General features: G+C 41.2%; 1 protein-coding gene across 1 annotated transcript in view; it reads left to right on the top strand.

The window, feature by feature from the left end:
* The first annotated feature begins 206 nt into the window (after positions 1 to 206).
* The window catches only part of STAM (signal transducing adaptor molecule), a 181,737-nt gene continuing 161,310 nt past the window's right edge, over positions 207 to 20,633 (top strand). Inside the window, exons 1-2 of the mRNA XM_069211542.1 lie at positions 207 to 469; positions 10,234 to 10,318. Coding sequence (XP_069067643.1) covers positions 430 to 469; positions 10,234 to 10,318 — 125 coding nt within the window. The 5' untranslated portion in view covers positions 207 to 429. The remainder of the gene's footprint in view (positions 470 to 10,233; positions 10,319 to 20,633) is intronic.

Below are 20,633 nucleotides of genomic sequence, written 5' to 3'. Positions count from 1 at the left end.
TCGCTGAAGCCTGTCTAGTGACAGCAGACGGGGCATGCAGATGCTCAACACTGTTCATTGAGCACGGTGACTACCGGCCCCACAGCCAATGAGTAACCAGCAAGCGTTTCCCCAACCATTCCAACGCCACAATACAGTCTCCACCCACAGCCAATGAAGCCAGCTGACAGAAGCTCTCTAACCAATCCAATGACAAGACTTCTTCCAAACGAATCCAATATGACCGCACTTCCACAGGCCAAATAAGAGTATGTTTCCTCCTACTTAATTGGCTGTGAGCACCTAGGTGCCACAAGCTTTGGCCCTTTTTCTCAGTAATTACGGGACAAAAGACGCCCGTTAAAGAAGTGATTGCGGACTGACCACTGAAATTCTGAGCCGGTAGTGACTTTTGGAACCTGTCACCAAAAGTAAATCTCCAGGGTCGACATGCCTCTATTCAACACCAATCCTTACGATCAAGATGTGGGTAAGTGCTGCCAATACTAGAGGAGGGGTTGCCCCTTCCCCACACAGATGTCCTGCAGTGTTTGTCACTCCGTGATTCTCTCATCGCTTTGTGATTGTCAGAAAGCATAATTGGTCCCCTGCCAGTGTGAGAAAGACTGCTGTGGTTTGCAGTTCACTTTCAATTTAAAACTCCTTTCATTTATTTCAGTTTGTGTAATTTGCGGGTCTCTAACTTTCAGAAGGTCGTTCTTCTATCCCGAAACCCTATGTGGAAGGCCTTTACCTTACGGGATTCGTGCAATTTTGAATTTTATCATAGACCTGGGGAAATAATCTGCATTAGTGTCAATAATTTTGCTTTGGTCCATTTAGAGTGCTATGAAGTCTAGTTTGCTTGTCCCTCGCTTTTCTGATGACAGTTAACAGGGTCAGTCATGTTAAAAGATCTCGAAGTGTTGACAAGGTTCTTTGCACGGGTATTGAGATGGTTTCTTCCTTCCCACAGGAGTCGTGAGTGGGGTAGACTTGTGCAATAGTGCTTGTTTGTTCTGGGATACCAACTAGGGGCTTTTTTGGATGAATCCTTTTTAGTAGTTCTATGGGCACCCATGGATCTCCACATGGCCCCAGGTGTATTTTCGTTCATATGCAGAAGATCTTCAGCCTGCCCACTTTGAGTGCTGCCCGATGAAACCTATCATAACTTACGGGCAGGGGCTTTTTGTGTGCACCAGCGAGAGAAGTATCATTATCTAGGATTCTCAAAACTCTGAATGGGTGAGCTGCCTGTCCCTTCTCTTGGAGGTTGATGTTATTGCTTTTGTGTGCACCATAGAGAGAAGAATCACTATCTATGGTTCTCAAAAGTCTGAATAGGTGAGCTGCATGCCCCTTAGTGGGTGGGATCTGAGGGGCATGATGGTTGCCCACACTTTTCTAGGTCGCATAGACATTTTGGGGACTTCCAGAAAGTTGACCAAAGAATACATTACGCTCATTGATTACCATTGGCTTTCTGGATTTAACTGGCACTTTCTGGCTTGCCATTTGCTGGCTTTATTTTCCTTAAGCTCTCCAGGTTCAGTTCGTCCTCCTCGATGCCTAAAGCATGTTTTTCTGTATTCTTCCACAAACTCACTTTTTGTTATTTGACCTTTAAATCTTTTTCTTATCTCTTCACGTTTGCTGTGCATTCAGAGACCAAGGTCAAAGGTCAGTCGTTGTCATCTAAGGGCACTTGTTTACTTTTTTTCTTTGACTTCAAAGTGAGAGGATTTATGTGACAATCTTGCTGGATACGGGGCGTAGGAAAGATTTTTTTCTATCACACAACAACATTTAAGTAATCTGTGTGAATATTTCAAAATATATCAGGGTTATGAGCACACAAATTAGGCACATTTTTTGTTATTTCTCAAGTGTGTTGGAAACAAATATTTTAATATGATGAAAACGGCTCATTGAGCTAGGTGATGCAATTTCCACACATTTTCGTCTGTGCATTGTAATGTTTTATTAGTAAAGCTCCATGTCTGTGCAAATGTTATGATCATTTCAATTGAAAATGTGTTGTCTGTAATGAAAGTGTGCTACCACACCATGAATACTCCAGACTACATCACTCCACTCTTTACCACTCCATTCCACTGCACTCAACTCTGCACCACTCAACTTTTCACCACTATAATCTTTGCCTCTCTACTCTACCCTAACCACTCTACTCTATGCCAATGCACTTTTCACAACTTTGCTCTACACAACTGCACTCTTCACCACTCCAGTCTAGGCCACAACAATCCACTCTACACAACTTCACTCTTCGCTACTGTACTCTACTCCACTCTGCAACACTGCATTCTACGCCACTGCACTCTATGCCAATACACTCTACGCCAATGCACTTTACTCTGTAACGCATTTATTCTACTCGGGGCCGGCAGTGTGTGCGCCCACATTTTCACTTCAATACCATATTACATCTCGGTTTACCTTTTGTGTATTGGTTGCCTGTCGACACTTATGATCGAAAAGAATTGCCAAAACGTGAGGAGAAATGAAGTATCATGTAGTTTATAAGCCCTGAAGAAGTCCTGTGATAAGGACGAAACGCGTTGGCTGTTTTGTTTTTACATTCAAGGAAAACCTTATAAAGAGAAGATATTCTTGTGATAATATGGACTAAGTGGACTCAATTGCTCTGCTCTTTGTGGTGCACGGTCAAAATTTCTACTATTGTATCTCTCTTTTTGAGTTAGTACCTTGGTGGCAGGTACTGTGACCTGTGCACACACCCAATCATTAATATTTTCTGTTTACAAGGACTATGTACAAGTTGGTGATAGGAATAGGTGCACGTCCTGTTTTCCTGTTTTTGAACCCGCTGCCAATTGTTCTAAGATTCACTCAACTCTATGTCCCTGCACTTTACGACACTCTAGTGAACAGTGCACTCAACACCACTTTACTCTATGCAGCCGCACTCCACTCTGCTCCGCTCCACTCTGCTCCGATCCACTCTACTCCTCTCCACTCTACTCTACATGATTCTTGTCTGAAACCATCTTCTCTGTGCCACTGCACTCTGACACTCTACTCTAGGCCACTGCACTATATGCTACAAAATGGCAAAGGCTTTGAGTTACGAACTGCAGCAGATTTCGCAGTGAAAGTATTACATTTAAATATAAGTAATTCATCACACATTGGTTCATCTTCTTAAAACTGTATCCAAACATAAGGCCTGATTTAGAGTTTGGCAGAGAGGGTTACTCAGTCACAAACGTGACTGATATCCTGTCCGCTGTATTAAAATTCCATTGTAACCTATGGAAATTGTAATATGGTAGACAGGATATCTGTCATGTTTGTGATGAAATAAAACCTCCACCAAACTCTAAATCAGGCCCATAAGCCCATGGGTTAAGTATATGCAAGAGGAACAAATAAAAGTACATGTGTAGCATAGACATATTATACACAATTCTTATAATTTTAACCTATTTTCAAAAATCTTGTGAATTTGTATGGACTTTATTATGAATTTACACTTTGAAATCCTAATATCCTGATTCTTGGATTTTAGCAAAAACAGTTTACATCCCTTTTGTTTACAGTCCTATATTTGAATACGATTATGCTAATGCATTTATTTTAAGCTGCTTAAACGTGCTATCATAGAAATAGAAAGTCTGCCTTATTGTGGACTCTCTCTGGCTCACAACTACAGTAGAATATATCTTTACTTGGTCAAGACAAATGTGGGCTCTAACTCCCAATGAGAGCATATTCATTCACGGCGTACATATACTGCTTACATTTCTTTTGAGTTGCTACAAGATTACCATACCAGCCTGTCTCCTGTAGGAAGTTTTATAAGCATTGCATCATGCCGTTGCTGATAAATTACTAGACATATCTCTTACGTTTTGTTTTTGTTTTGGCTCTGAAGAGCACCTTAGGGGAGCACAAGTATGAAAACAACCCCTTACCTTCCAAACAGCCCTAAGCCACTAAAGTGTTAGTAGTCTATAGATGGCAAATGTAATGTGTTTGTCTGTGATATCTCACCAGATCCATATTTTTTTATATATTGGCGTTGCAGTTCACTTTTAGTTTACATTTACCGTAAGCCATGCAGGTGCAGTCCTAGTTCTGGAAGCAGCTGATACTAGACCCAGCTTCATTCTGATGGATGGCTATAGATAGCTACGTAGATCTATAGAGATATATATGCTCCACACGTCTCTTATACTCCTATCCTGCAGTTTCTGTATCTCAAGAGCCTCAGTAATGCCCCTAACATCACAAGCATTGCATTTATTTTTTTTCTTTAATATTCATTTTCTAAAGCGTGCTCCATCGTATCACTGCACATTACATTTGAATAAAAAAATGCATGGCATTATTACATGGAACAAGAATATTATGATCACACCAACCACTTGAAACAAGGAAATAATCATACAGTCTTAAGGACAAGAGTAATCTATGTAAGATTTAAAGGGAGGCTGAAGGGAAGATAGAGTGACTGAGGAGGAGAGAGAGGTTTCAGGAGCGAGAAGTAACAAACTACATCAGTAGATTGAGATGATCTTCAATAAGTGGTACATTAGGAGTTCTATTACGGAAACGTAGGAATCCGGAAGACTTAAGATGGAAAGAGTTGTCTTTGTAGCACGATTGCTGTAAGTAAATGTAGTCGCACTCCCTCCCAGCATGAATGCACATTATTGGATGTACCCGTTTGTATTACTTCATACAACCCAATAAGTCTCAGTTGAGTCCCTAGGCTGTGGTGGTTTGCTAAAAGTAGAAGCATGCTGACTGAGCCAGAATCCTGAACAAGGTGGATTAAGGTCATAGATAAGTGTCCCTTTTCAAACAGGAGATATATATATATTTTTTAATACATTCTTTTATTCGGAAATTTATTGTCTAAGCCAGCCAGGTTTGTTTACATATTGGTATTTAATAGAATCCATTTTTCGACCTTGCTCAAGATCTATTATATCAGTATTATAATCTTTTTTCCTGTAAATTACAGCAAGACTATGGGACTGTGCAACGCAGGTTTGTATCTCTTGTTTCGAGGAGGATGGGGTCCCGTGGTTTATCCTTAATCAGCTTTGTATGGATACATATTACGGCCACCTACTATGCCACAGCAAATCAGTAGCTCAGAACCTACATAATCTAGACTTGGTGATTTCCGAATTATCAAACAAGTCAAATTGTGCCACTTGGGGCGTGATTCTGAGTTCCTTGGGGTCAGATGGGATAATGACCATATCAATCGAGGTGTTCGGAATTTATCAGGTACTGTATATTACATATCCAGAGTATTCCCTCCAAAATGGGTTGCAACATGTTGGTTTTGTGTTGGTTACTGCACCAAACTCTGCACGTCTGGGATTTTGAGTCTTTTTTTGCTTTTTAAATTCGGACAGTTTTGACTTGCTAAAATTTGCAAAGGATGCATACTTTATAGCACCTGGTATTTACTGTGTGTGATAAATATTGCGTAGTCATAATTTGGGAAACTCCTGTTCCATTTTCCATTGCTTTTTTTTAATAAGATCACCAGGACTGGAGTACTATTTTACTTTTCAATAGATCTGACTTGACAGCACAGGTGTCTGCTTACCTGTTTTTAGTACTTACAAATATATAGTAGTGGTTCATCTGTCCATAGGAGTTATGCACTCTATGTGTGTTTGAACTATGCCTCAGTTTACTGGAATTTTTTTTAACCTTTTCATTGTGCTGAGGAATCGCATTTTTCTTTGTTGTGTATTCAAACTAAAGGTTTTCTATATCTCAACTAGCTACATCTACTTTCTAGGAAGCATCCACACGTTTTTTTATGCAAGGATATGGCTGCCACATTGAGGTGGTGACATGCTTTATTTCCTTTTATTTCTGTTGCTTTTAATAAAAAATTAATAAATATATAAATAATCTTCTGACCAGCTTACCAAGGCTAGACCTTTTGGGTTTTCCAGAGCTTTTTTTAAAGCTGCAAGATTGAACGCCGCTACTTACGCTTCTGAGCTGTGCAGTCAGTATTCTGTTAGGCAAATATGTATTTTATGAATATTGGCATTTTTAACCACCAAGAAGCATCAGTCATAAAATGGCACTATTATTTTCTAGTGACAGAAATGCTCACGAACTAGCAATAATGAAGTGCAGCAAGGTGAGCGAAAAGTTTCACGTCTGATTACCTCAAGTTTGACTAATTCTGTTAAACTACGTTGTGATGCTGAACATCACTTTAAATCATTTATGAGCTTGGTTACGACATTAACTGACAGTGAGTTGGGTTCTATTTTTCATGCTCATCAAGATTAAGAAAAAGACACGACAAATGCATTAAATAAAACAATAAAGGCATTGCAAGGCTATAACACTATCTCGCAAACTTGCTACGAGTGGAGTTTCTTCTTATTCAAAGACTGAAAAATAATATGATCTCAGAACTCTATTTCCTATTCTGAATACTTGAAGCATTTTGCGTTTTTACATAAAGCACACATGCTGTTTTTTTTTTTTTTTTTTTAAACTAACAACTCGACTGTGAGTAGTGTGAATCTGAGTAGAAGGTGAATTGTGTATCTATCAGAACTGTAACCTCCACAAATACAATAGGTTAGTCTAGTGTTTTTAGTAGCCCTCTGTAATCTGACAGAAGCGGGTCAGTGAGGTCATTGAGTTACTCTTGGAAATTCACCTTAATACAATTCAATTGAAGGCAACACACCTTCATACTCTATGCATTGGCTTTCTTTTAATTTGTGTAGTTCATTTTTTATTTCTCCACTCATCTGAAATTTGACTTCTGCAGATTTGGAATTGATCTGCAGATTCCTTTGCCAAAATGTCAAATTGGAGCACAGATTCACTATAAATTTTAGTATCACATATATAAGTTACATGGCAAGAGCAATATCCGGTTGGAAGACAGGCGTACGCTATGTAATAAGAGAGTTTGGAGAGACTGGCCTTGTGGAGAGCAGTTATATAATTTTAGACATAAAGTTCAAGTAAAAAAGCTTGAACCAATGTAAAAGTGAAGAATCTACCTTTTTAATGAGGAGGCGGTAGCTTCCAACTTTGTAAGTCTAACACGTATGTTCTCCACTGAAACAACTGTATCTTAACCCTTCCTGTTAGAAATTGAGTCTCTAGTTGATAGTGGTTTGCACCCTGCCCAAGTAGGGACCCTCACTTTAGTCACAATAAGGGAGTCGCACAGCTAAGTTAAACCCTGCTCAAACCCTTGGTAGCTTGGCTGAAGCAGTCAGGCTTATGTCAGAGGCAATTTGTAAACACAGACACACTGTAATACAGTGACAACTCCACAAAAGTACTCCACACAAGTTTAGGAAAATAGCCAATATTTATCTGAGTAAAACAAGACCAAAGCAACAAAAATCCAACATACACAAGCAAAGATACACATTTTTAAAGATTAAATCATAGTAGAAACACAATAGGTCCACCTGGGGTTATCACAGGGTCTTGACAGAGACGTCTCCAACAGTCCGATGCCACTTGTGAGGGCATGCGGGCCAGTCACGGAGTCAAACGGACCCCAGTTGCAATAACTTGGAAAATGGTGAGGGAACAAAGACATTGCACAGAGTTGGGGAGGTGAGGCATAGGTGGAGCCTGTGCACGTTTGATCTTTACTGCCACTGGGGAGATGAGGCGTCTGCTCCTTACTGCTAGGCAGAGGAGGTGAGGCGTCTGTTCCTTACGGTTGCAGAGGATGTGATGCAGCTTTGGTAGCGAGGCATTGGTTCCTTACGATAAGGCGGGTAGATGGATCCAGCAGATTAGGACGTGAGGGGTTGACTTTGCGGTATCGTGAGGACTCCACGGGGCCACAAGTACTGCAGTGGAGTCGAGTGCCATGGATGTCGGTGACGCGGCGCTCTCGACTTGCCCTGTGTTGGGAAAATGGAGGTGCTGCAGCAGCATTGGGTCTGCGGTGTCAGTCGTGTTTGTTGCATTCAGCAGGGACCACGGCTCTGGTGCAGTGTCAGATAGCGGCGCTGGCTCCGTTCTGGAGGTTGATGCACTTGTTTTTTCTTTTGTACACCACAACTCACTCCCAAGGGCCCAGGAATTGGATTTGGCACCACTTGGCAAGTTGGGACTCTCAGCAAGAGAGCCCAGGAGCTGGGTGGTAAAGGTGTTGATGTTCCTTTGATTTCTTAACAGGAGGCCTTGGAGAACCTTTGGAATCAGGATGTAGAAATCCAAGTCCAGTCCTTTCACTCCCAGGACAGAAGCAGCAGGCCAGCACAGCAAAGCAACAGGCAGAGTGGCAGTCCCTCCTACAATATCCACCTCTTCTCTCTGGTAGAATTTCCACAGTCCAGAAGGATTATAACTATGTGGGGTCAAAGGTCCAGCACTTATACCCATTTCTGTCTTAGAAGTAGGCAAACTTCAAAGATAAGTCTTTTTAGTGCACAATACCCTGTCTTGCCTTGCCCTGGACACACTCCAAAGTGTTGGAGACTGCTTTGTGTGAAGACAGGCACAGCCCTATTCAGTTGCAGGTGTCTGCTTCACCCACCACTCTAGCTCACGAAGGCCCATCAGGATATTCAGGGCACACTTCGGCTCCCTTGGTGTGACTGTCTAAAGTGAATGCACAAACAGCCCAACTGTCACCCTGACCCAGATGTGTATTCAGAAGACAGGCAGAGGCACAGAATGGTTAAGCAAGAAAATGCCTACTTTCTATAAGGGCTAGACATGTGATGGGTCTGCTTCTCAAATGTTTGTTTGTCTGTTTCAATTTGGTTACAGGTCTGACATTGGTATCTTTTATTGTGACTAGATACAGTCAGTGATGTGTGCAGATCTCTTCTGAAAGGCCTTTGGAATTAGAGAGGAGTCAGTCCGATCCCTGGCATATTAACATGTTAATGACTGTGCCCTGACATCCCTGTGGTATGTGCTAAAATAACCTTTGCAATAGTTTTGACGGATTAACATTCCCACAATCTAATATAAAAGATGATTTGATATATTTATAACTTAATTACATTGTACTTATACTTAAAAAAAAAACAAGCTTTAGTTTTTCTAGAACTTCATGAAATCAATCGACCTTTTGGATCTCCAGGTCCTTTGGCGACTAGCTCATTTTTTTTGTTCCTACTAAGAGATCCCTGTTGGGCAGTACATCAAAAGTAAACTGGATTTACAAGAAATCGGTACTAATAATACAGATGACTGCCGTCTTGGCCTAATGAAGTGTTCAGGTCTTTACCAAAATTGTGCTCCTCTACAAGAAGCATTCCGATGGATACAGCCATTATTATTGCACATCGAACACCAAGGATATTTAATCACAACTCAATGAAGTGGACATAGTCACCTAACATCGGAATGTACTCATTTACATACTCTGATAGAAGCACATCTTCACATGTCGAATCACACTAGTCTGAAGTGGAAACTTCAAATCCACTGAACTACCTCTCACCAGGCCACCAGTGGCGAATTGTGAGCTTTACAAATGACAGACACATACCTCACATAACATACATCTTGTGCTCATCTAAAAGACAAGAAGCATCTTACATGATGAGTGGAAATAAAAACAATACATGTCCAGGGGTTTCTGTACAGCCTATCCTTCGTATGATGCAAAATTGTCCTACAAGATAATCAGAAGTAATGATTACTCGTTTTGGCTCTCCAGCCCTACACCCCTTTCAGTCTTAACCTCTACCTCTCAAACCACAAATATAATTACTGGCTGTCACATTATTTAGTATCTATGTATAGCTTATTATTTCATCAAAAACCTACCATTTCTGAATTCGTTCAAATATCTCTAAAATGTTCCACAAACCCAACCTACTTTAACTCTCACTTGGGTCTGATCAGACACCAAAGTTGTTTTTCCTTTTGTAATGTGAACAATAAAACACCAGCCTCTAAAGGCTTTTATTAAATTCATGATGTGGTATTTTTTTTTAATGTATGTACAGAACAGGTGACAGAGAAGCAGATGTAACGTAGGAAATGTTCACAGGAATAAATAGATTGAAAGGCTGCATATTTGAAAGATATTTAGTAGCGTTGCAGTATATATATATATATATATATATATTTTTTTTTTTCCCTCCAAGTTCACATTTTTCTTTCTTAAAACCATTGTTTTAAAAGTAGATATCATAATTCTTATATGAAAATGCCTTTTTGGTTCTGCGCTTGAAAGATGAAACGTCAGTGCTTTGTTTTACCTTTTTGTAACAGAGAAAGCAACCAGCGAGATGAATACTGCTGAGGACTGGGGCCTCATTTTGGATCTTTGTGATAAAGTCGGACAGTCACGCACAGGGTAAGCTAATAAACCATAGGTAACGTCACAGTGTCAAACTCATGAAATATGGATAATTTTTATAAACTCTAAAAATGAGAAACCTGCAGTTCTTGCAAAACGTACGAAATAGCGAGTTGGCTACTTATTCAAATGCTGCATATACAAACAGAGTGAAGGTCACCTTCATTTGTGTAGAATGGGCACCTTGTCGTTATCCTTGTAGATGGAACTATATCTTAGTTTTTGGAAGGTTATTTTTGTTTTTAAATCTATAAATGAATGTTATCAGAGTAGCATACCTGAAATGACTTGTAATAACGTTTGCCTGGTCTCATTTGGCATATATATTGTATGCCAAGCAGGTGGTAAAGATTTTCCTGCTTAAAGTTAAATAACTCTCTAATGTAAACAGTCAAATATATGACCGCTTTCATATCTTGCCCCTCCTTGCAGGTTACTTTTCTCACTAATAATTGAAAGAAAACCCTCAAAAATTGCTGTTGTCTGTCTTTTACTCATTCATGTATTTCTTTCATTCAATTTTAAACAAAATTGGATTACTTTTCCCTACAAAGGGAGGGCCTCCTTTAGTTTGTAAAGAAGAGAGGTGTCTCCTTGTAAGCAGATGTCTAAAAATGTGAGTTCATCTTAGAGATACGATATTTTCAAAATCTCATGTACAAATTGATTTTTTTACAGACATTTGGTTACAGAGCTTGTTGTGTAGCCATTTTAGTTATAGCTTCATGCACATTATTTTAACAAACTAGGCCTGCCACTGTGCAATTTAACCTAGATATATTTTATTCGGCTTTGCTTTATTATTGTTACAGTAGCCACTTTTAAGGTCTTGTTTTATTTTCTCTCTGTCTCACTGTTTTTGCCTAGGCCAGCGCTCTGTTCTCAAACAAGACATTCTTGCTCACTCTGTGCTTCTTCCATGGTTGCAGTAAGATAGGTTGCCGGTGAACGTGGTATAAGTTTAATCTCTGACATTCATAGAAAATACACATCCTTACGTAGGGACATTTTCTCATAACATCAGCTGTGTTATTTTAAAAACACTTCCCTGTCCGTTACACGTTAGAGGGAGATTCCAGTCGGAGAACCATGACTGTATGCTGATTTCCGAATGCTTCGCTACAGCTGTTTTGCAGACTTCAGGCCTTTGCTCAGGTATGGGGGATGATGTCTTCCCAGGGGAACCTGAAGGGCAGAATTAGAGCTTAACATGCTGCGCTCTATCATAGCTTAGGTAGGAGTTTGTCTGTTAACTCTAGTGACAATATGGTAGCATTATTTTTATGATTTACTCTCCTTGTCACAATCTTAATCTTGTCATGCTGTAGCGTCTTTGTTATTGCAGTCCACGCTTTGTATCTAAGATGCAGTTGCTTTATTAAAGCATTATTGAAGTTTATACTGCCTCTGCCATTGTGTATGTGAGACTAATGTAATTGAGGGAAATGGATGAGACCTGAGTGACCACGGCTTCCCTGAGAAACCAGTTATGTCATTCGCTCGGCTGCCCAATCATCCTTGCCCTGGGTAGACATGAGGCACTGCTAGTTAGCTGGAGCAAAACCCTGATTGGAGCGACAGGTGTCACCTGTAGTGGGTCAGACTCAGTCTCCCACACAGCAGGCAATTCTGCTGCTCAAAATCCAGTAGTCTCATTAGAATAATGAGCGCCTACGCGACATGGGGCCGCCATCGTTTGGTCAGGCTCTAATTTTCTGGTCCTTCTGAATATCTCTGTCTCACTGTACACGACACCTTAGTACTATATACAGAGACATCCGTGGTATTGAGGATTTCCTCCTCGGCTAAGTAGGAAATCCTATCTGATGCTGGAGGTTGTTCAAGCTTGCACTCTAAAAGGAAAATCCCTATTTGGCATGCCTTCTCTGAACAAATTTACCATCTGTCATGGCGAATCCACAACAGGTAGCAATTGCAGTCAATATGAGACAATCCCTGACTGCACATTTATTAGCAGACGGCCTAACGGCCCAGGGGGGTCCAGTTATATTTGTGGTGGAAGCCCATGCAGCTTGTAGAACAGAACTTTCCTATTCTTGGATCACATTTCCAGCAGTTGATGGGAACACAAATACATTTCATCACTATACACTTGCAAACGTACCTGGACAATACAGGGCATATGCATATTTAGAAATACCTTTATCTTATCAAGAACATAATAATTGGCTTGATGGCACCCTTCCCACACAATTTTACCAGTTAGGTTTGGTCCTCTAAGTAACAATGGTCCTACCTGGCCTTTATTAGCCTTTTATACACCTCACCCTGCAGTAGCAAATTTAGCAGTAGCTGAGGTTCGTCACTATATACTGAACTGACAGCGATATACAGGCGAATAGTACAATATGTAATGCAACCATAGAATACAAACCCAGCACGTGCTGCTCCAGCGCAACCACATGCAGTGACGGCAGGCATTAACCGTGCAACTGTCCATTCAGTTATGGGTAAAGTACCCGCCAAACGGGAGGAAACTCCATTTTGGTTAACTCAAAAAATAAATGCACTGGAAGCGGTATTTCCCCATACAGGACCTCAGGATAAACATAGAATTCTGACGATGTGCTTGCCATTTGGGGTGGTCCCCACAGTAGATAACTGTAATACCTGGGGCACGGTATTTTCCGCACTCTATACTACCACACACGGTACACCAACACTTGCCAATTTACCGGAAGTGTTGAAGCAAATTCAAGATAAATACGGGGCTGCCCCAGCCCTGGACTTGGGGATGCAATTAATGGGCAATTTTGCCACAGTATTCTCCATCATTTTAAGTAATTTTAAAGGGGAAGCAATCGCACTAGCGGTGTGCATGCAGCTCCGTGATGTTCTTTAACATGATCAGGAACGCAAGCTGCCCAAGATTATCACAAAGACCTATTCTAGTATTGGCCGAGATAGTCTTGGGGCCAGACCACCTAAACCACAATTTCAGGGCAAATCTAATAAAGATTTTTCCAAGCAAGCTCCTGAGGGTAACAAGAAATGCTGGGATAAAAAACTCTCAAAAAGAAAGGGGAGAATCTCTGCGTATGGAGACCCCACAGAATAGATGTAATCTCTGAAATAGAGATAATATAAATGCACCTGATAGGTATCAATATAATGATACTCGCCAATCTCGTTCCTTTCAAGACTCATCGGAAAAACGCAGTGAGAGAGGTGGGTGATCAGAGCAAAGATCAGAGTACGTGAAACCGAGACAGGAATCACAACGCTCATCAGAGGTTTCTGTTAAAAAGGAAGAGAAACCTCCCCAACAAAAACCCCAATTTAAAAAGAAAAAGATGGCAGCATTTGCAATACGACATGCCGCTCAAGAGGAGGGTCCTCTTGAAGAACAGGAAGTGGGCACTAGCGCTGCTAGACAGCGCGGCAGAGGTCACAATAGTTGGCCGGAGTCTTCTAGAGCATCTGATGATTTTCCACATGTAGAAACTGCTGAGTCTCCACTCCTGATAGGGTGTATAAAGTAACGCTACAGTTAGGAGACATTGAACTCACAATAGACGCAATCTTTTGTGATCGCGTGGTAAATATATATATCATATTGTTGGCCAAACAAGATTGGCCCCCTGAATTTGTCTGTACCTGCCCATATGGGGAAGAGGGTATTAAACCTTCTTTCCTGCCCCTTGTTCCAGAGGAACTCGCTGAATCCTACGCCATCGATTGGGCATTGGCGCAAGCACCCGCGTTATATAGCAACCATGTAGGATGAGATAAAGAATCCCCATACCACGTAATACCTATTAAAAGTGAACTTCAACCTCAATATCCAATAAAACATGATGTAAAAGCACCAGTGAGAGAAATTCTCACACAACTGGAGTACCAGGGCGTAATTGAACCCTGTGTCTCCCCAATGAATAATCCTTTATTCCCAGTAGCTAAACCGGACCATTCATACAGAATAGTCTTAGATTACAGACACTTAAATAGTCATACATGCACATATGCTATACAAAACTCACATAGCACAGCACTGATAAACAACAGAGTGCGCAAAAAAATACAAAACAACACTGGATATTTCCAATGGTTTCTTCGGCCAGAATATAGCGCCTGAGAGTAGAGACGTAACAAGTTTCAGTGCACTAGGTTCCCAAAACAAATTCTGTTGTTTACCCCCAAGGGTACAAGAACAGCCCAGGACTGTTCGCAACTCGTGTGCCTGCAATTCTGCATGACATTGATTTTGAAGCATTGTCCTATGCAGATGAAATCTATTTTACGGATGATGAATTACTACAACATTTAAGACGGGTAGCCCGCATTGTTGTAGGATTTGCTGAATTTGGCTACAAATTCAACAAACAAAAGAAGCCTTCCTCAGCGTCCTGTTTCTGGGATATGAGCTACTGAGTGAAGGAAAGAGCCTATTGCCACAATTCTTAGAAAAATGCATACAATTACAACCTCCAAATACAAAAAAAAAACCTCCAATCTCTATTGGGTTTCCTAAATTTTGGCAGAACTTACATTCCAGATTATGTGTCACGCATAAAACCTTTATATGACTTAATACGTCCTGGCTTTTCCAGTAAATTTTGGACAGCTGAACACACACTCATTCTCCGAGACCTGCAGACAGACATGCTTACAGCACAACATCTACACACTAGGGACAATAAAACACACTTGGTCATCAGAGCAATTGCTGGTGCCATTGGTTTCACCTATGCAACTTTTAATGAGTGTGAGACAGTCCTGATTGCATACAAATCACACTTGTGCTCAACAGCAGAACAACGCTTTGCTCCCACTGAGAACATACTCAATGCTGTTCAGATGGCTGTCATTAAAGACAGACCTCTAGCCCAGGGCAAACGCATTATTGTTGTTTCTCCAATCCCAGCACTAGAGGCTGTCACCAAAGCCAGCGTTCCTAACGCAAAAGCATTACATCCATGTTGGATGCAATGGGCCACGTCTTTGACAGTCAATGATGTAAATGATATTTTTGACCCAAAATTACAAACTCAGGAATTTTTGCAATACAAACTAGAATCCCCAGTTCCAGCAAACACACTGCCTATTGAACAATATCAGAGTCATGTACACCGATGGCTCTGCTCAAAGCACCAATACTCCGCTGCTTGCGCAGTCGTAAGTGGCTACATGGAGGATAATACATTTTGTTCCCTACATACATTTACGCAAACCCTAGGGGATTGCACAGCACAACTAGCAGAGCTGAAAGCTCTGGTGATGGCACTGGAACATACGGATCCTGCACAGCACATGCTGATTGTTTGTTTGTGATTCGTACTATTGTGTCCAGTCCTTCAATGACTACCTCCATTACTGGCACCAGAATGGTTTCAGAGATTCTAAAGGCAACATCATTAAACACAGACTACAGTGGGGGAAAGTAGCAGATCTGAAGCAAACGCTACCAAATGTCCATGTCGTACATACACTTGGACACCAGTGCATTGGAATACACATGGCTGGGAATACACTGGCTGTTGAAGCAGCAAAGTTAGCAGTCGCTACGGCCACTGTTGCTGTAGTAACTGGCTCAGGAGCGAAACCGGACGCAGACATATGGGCTGCCGTGAAAGCTACGGCTGATGGTATGCCCTATCCCAAAAAAATTCCTGCTAAATATTCCTACCGAATGGGAGGCTGCCTAAATGCTGAAGTTAAAATACCAGGCGTAGGGGTTCGAGAAATTCCAAATAAAGATACAAGACCAGAGTTGATTAAAGCAGCGCATGAGCGGGCAGCATCTGCCCATGCTGGTGTGGCGGGTACAATATCATTGCTACAAGCCCGTTTTTGGTGGGCAGGCCTATACAAGGAGGCCAAGCAGTGTGTCCTTTGTTGTGACATCTGCCAACAAATCAAAGTTTCCACTACTAAGCGCCCAGCGCAGACACCCCTCCTAATTTCTAACAACCCTTTACAATTTGTGTATTTGGACCATTACGGTCCCCTAACACTAGACAGTGCATACAAATACATCATAGTCACTGTTGACTCCTGCTCCAGATTTCTATGGGTGTGGTCACAATGCTCGGCTGACGCTCGGACTGTTATTAAAGATTTACAAGTCTTTGTTTGTACATATGAAGTTGCGGCTTTCCACTCGGACTAGGGCCCTGCTTTCGCCTCAAGGGCTTTCAGGGACGCCATGGTTTCGTTGGGGGTCCAACTCCAGTACTAGTCTCCATTTCATCCCGAGGGAAATAGTGTCGTGGAGCTATTAAACCATGATGTAAAGCAATCCTTAACAGCCAGAGTTTTAGGTACAGGTCGTAATTTTCTTAATCACATGTAAGGAGTCCAGAGAGCACTTAACAATCTGCCTAGAAGGTCCCTGGGGAGTCGTACTTCGTATGAGTGCCTGTTCGGAACTCGAATGTATGTTCCAGATCTTTAGGGTCCTGGCGTTGAGGTGGCAGAAACACCTTTTGACATAAATGAACGTGTCACTGTCTTACAGGAATTACAACAGTTCTGTGACGACAACTCTTCTGCCAGTGCTGCCTCCATAGAAATTAAGGATGTACCTGTAACTCCTACTGGCTGGATTACTAGAGTGGGGGATCTAGTACGTGAATAAGTTGCAGTGAAAAAGGAATTTGGCCCTTCTTATCGTGCACCGCTCCCAGTTTTGGTAATACAAGGTACCAGAACTGTAATTCTACCACAGTTGGCTGGTGCCAAAGAAAACGTTTTGTCTCCATTGATAATGTCAAACTACACCAGGTGGCCGATACTGCACAGCTGACCAAAAGGAACTTCCAGGAGTTCCCGAATCCCTCTCACTACTGGTCCAGAAGTTCCTCTATGAGTTGTAAGCAGCAACACTGATACCTCTCTGAGCTTGGGGAGGGTGGAAAACAGAGACGGATGGTGCTATCTACTCTGTGCCTCCGCGGGAAATACCGACTCCACCAACTAACACAGCTCCAATTTTTGCACGAACTGCTTCTGGATATTTTGCCGACCTCAACAATGACGTTTCGGATTCATTCGCCTCTTCAACACCTGAACTGTCAAAAACATGTAATCTAATCAACTGGCTTAAAGTAACATGCTTTATTCTTCCATGGAACTATCTGTGGCTTTCCTTGATTGTACTGGCTTTCCTGCTTTGGATTGGGTTTGTCATCACTTTCTTTTTGTTAATACATGGTCATTTTCTTTCTGAAAAATCGACAGTTGAACTGGTGGATGAGGTCCTAAAACCACACTTTTCTTCACACAAGGTCCGCAGAGACTTGTCCTTTGTGAACATTTCGGCTATACCAATTCCTGATGGGATTGTTTGGGATAAAGTAACATTTGATATATAAGGCCCTATGCAGGTCATATGTGTTTAAACTTTCAATGAACGATATAATAATAATACCCAGGTTTGTTTCTGATGATTGGGATGTTAAAACAGTTGATTCTATGATGACTGAATTGCAGTATTATACTGTATTTGAAAAAGAAGCTGTTTATCAATCTAAAGAGAATTATGGTGATATGTTTTGCTATAATTATTATGGGCACCATTTCATCCACAGAGCAAGCAGCCCAAAGACTGTTTTTAATTATACACAAGCGAAACATTGTCCGACTCCACCGCAAGGGAGTTCTAAAACGTATTCTGAAAGGTTAACATATTTTTCTGGGCACGATGTTAGAAATGCTGAGTCGTATTATTTTAAATTGCCACCTACAGAAAACATACGCATACTATTGACAAATACGAAATTTATATATTTGGATTCCTTTGTTTCCCGGTTGACTATAGTAGGCTATGAATATTGGCTAAAGTCGATAGACTTGAAAAGTTTGTGGGGAACTAGGCATTGGTAAATACGGGGGAAGGAAGCTTTATTAAGAGCTTGCGTGATACCATTTCAAATGATATTTTTAAATGAAACTGTACAACAAACAAGTTGTTTAGGCTTAGCAAAGATTAAGGAATTGAACACACCCAGTATACCTGCCCCTGCAAATTTTTATAAATAGCAAAAATATATTAATGCAACTTAAGATCAGCTCGATGAATGGGTCCAGAATGGCACATTTAATGTTTCACTGACACGTCCTGGTGGGTGGTCATTGTGGCCAATAGATACCAATGAGTGTCACAAATGTTTTATCAACTCCTCAAGGTTTTTAGAACAAGTAGGCCGGACCCTCACTCTATATTGTCCGAACATGCGGGTATAGTAACAACATACAGTTTAGGGAATCTATGCCAGCAATGGTTAAAAACTTCTTCACTAGACGCGGTTAGAGAACACCTCAGTCTCCTGTCTAATAACACCGACTTACAGGACTTCCTGTTAGGCCCCCAGAAAACAATGCAGAAAACGCTTCTTATATGAAGTATATAATGAAATCTGGAAGCTTTCACAACAAGACGCTGCTGCCCGGATAAGGAAAAAAGACCAGGAAAATTTAAAGAAGGCATTAGCTGTTGTAGATAATGGGGTTAATACACATTAAATAACATTGTCTCTTCTGCTATAGACATTATTATACAAACAGATATGTCTTCCTTACATCATGGACAGAGTTAGCTAAGATCCATTATGCAGTTGGGTTCGACACTTCAAACACTGAAGGTGGGTTGCGTTCCCTGGCAATTAATTTAACGTGACAACAACAAATAATGGCTAAGAAAGAAGCAACTTATGTCATGCTAAACATTGAAAAATTAGAAAAGTTGACTTTTACTGTGGCTGAAATACCACCTGCTGAGTGGTTAAGACACGGGGTCATTAACCTGCCTATTTCCACACTACTATTCACATCCTATTTAAAACACATTCCGGTAGGCAGATGCAAAAAAACGGGAGATAGTTACATCCATGAGGTGTGGGAGCTACCCTTCGCATACTAATGTCTCAGTGGCAGGAAAGAAGTCGTTCTTGGCGATAATGAATGTAAGACTTCTGTCAGCCATTCAATGGTTTGTAAACAGCTGTCCTTGCATGCTGTGTGTGACGCGTCTGCAGCGAACTTTGCTTGTTATCTGAATGGAGTTCTAGTCCCCTTGATTAGACCTACGTTCCAGGTGATTTCAAACGGCAGCTATGTTCTCCTCACTGGTGAAAACTGTTGTGGGATGCGAGCCGGAACAGTTTGTTGTTTCGGTCCCTAAGATTGTTAGATGCTGCGGGAACGTACTTTTTCCTCCCACTAAAATAAAAGAGGTAGCGGACATTTGGCCTCATATTGCTACTTCTAATGTAAATTTTGACAAGGTGAGCAGACTCAAGGCTTTATTGTTTCAAAAACATGTGGCTCCTACATCTGCAAGCGAGACCTACGCACTTCAGGTGGCAAGGTCGTCAGCAGAGATACAGTCCCTTTTAAGTACCAACTTTTCGAGACACTTTGGTTAACTCATGGGATGGATATTTATCCAGGACTACTGGATTCGCAATTCTTTTTTAAAGCTGTTGGTTCTGGTTTCGTTCACAACTTCTCCTCCATATTCGGTTTAATACAATCAGCCATCCACTCAATATTCTCCAGTATTTTGGGGGGATTTCCAATAACTTTGGTAAAATAATTTGCGCTTTGCTGTTGATATTTTTTTGTGCGCAATGGCTACCCTGCCGCAACAAGAAGGAACGAAAGCACTCCCATCAGCGCAGCTGTGTCGTGAACGCATGATGCAGTATTTGGGAGCAACACTCCAGGAGCAAATCGAGTGTGACTGGTCTGTCATTCAGACCGGTTTTTACATTGTGTGCAGCCTGTGTTTCGGTGCCTCTGGTGCTCTTTGGAACATGCACTGGAAGTTTGTCTTTCTACGCAGCGCTTGCTTTCTTTGGACGCTTATCTGTTGATGTTTTCGCTGAGGGCTCATTACCAGACATGTGCGTTGAGGGTGCGTTTGCTACGGGAAGCTACTTATGAGTTGCCTTCCTGGAGGATGTGGCTCTTAACTCATCATTGGGCACAGCAAGGAATGCCGCTCAGGCTATGGAACACCACTGCTCCTTGGTCCTTCTCGGCAATGCCTTTCCATCTTTAACACCTGCTGAAGTGGAAGATTTCCTGTCCTCCGTTGTCCCGGAATTGATTGTGAAATTCTAAAAATAACTCTGTTTTGAAATTTGGTCTTTTTTATGCCACATGTTAAAAGTTTTAAATTGTCCTTTTATACGCTCATGTATCCTTTTAACTTGTCATTATAGACATTTTTACATATATATATATATATATATATATATATATATATCTATATCTATCTTAAGTTGAGCTTAGTAGCTTTTAAGTATATTTAGGCTTTGAACCACCTTCAACCGAAAAGGGGAGGGTG

This window comes from Pleurodeles waltl, chromosome 10 (assembly GCF_031143425.1).
Source record: "Pleurodeles waltl isolate 20211129_DDA chromosome 10, aPleWal1.hap1.20221129, whole genome shotgun sequence".
Classification (NCBI taxonomy): domain Eukaryota; kingdom Metazoa; phylum Chordata; class Amphibia; order Caudata; family Salamandridae; genus Pleurodeles; species Pleurodeles waltl.
Note: the sequence above shows the minus strand (reverse complement) of the source record. Positions and strands in the feature narration are given on the sequence as shown.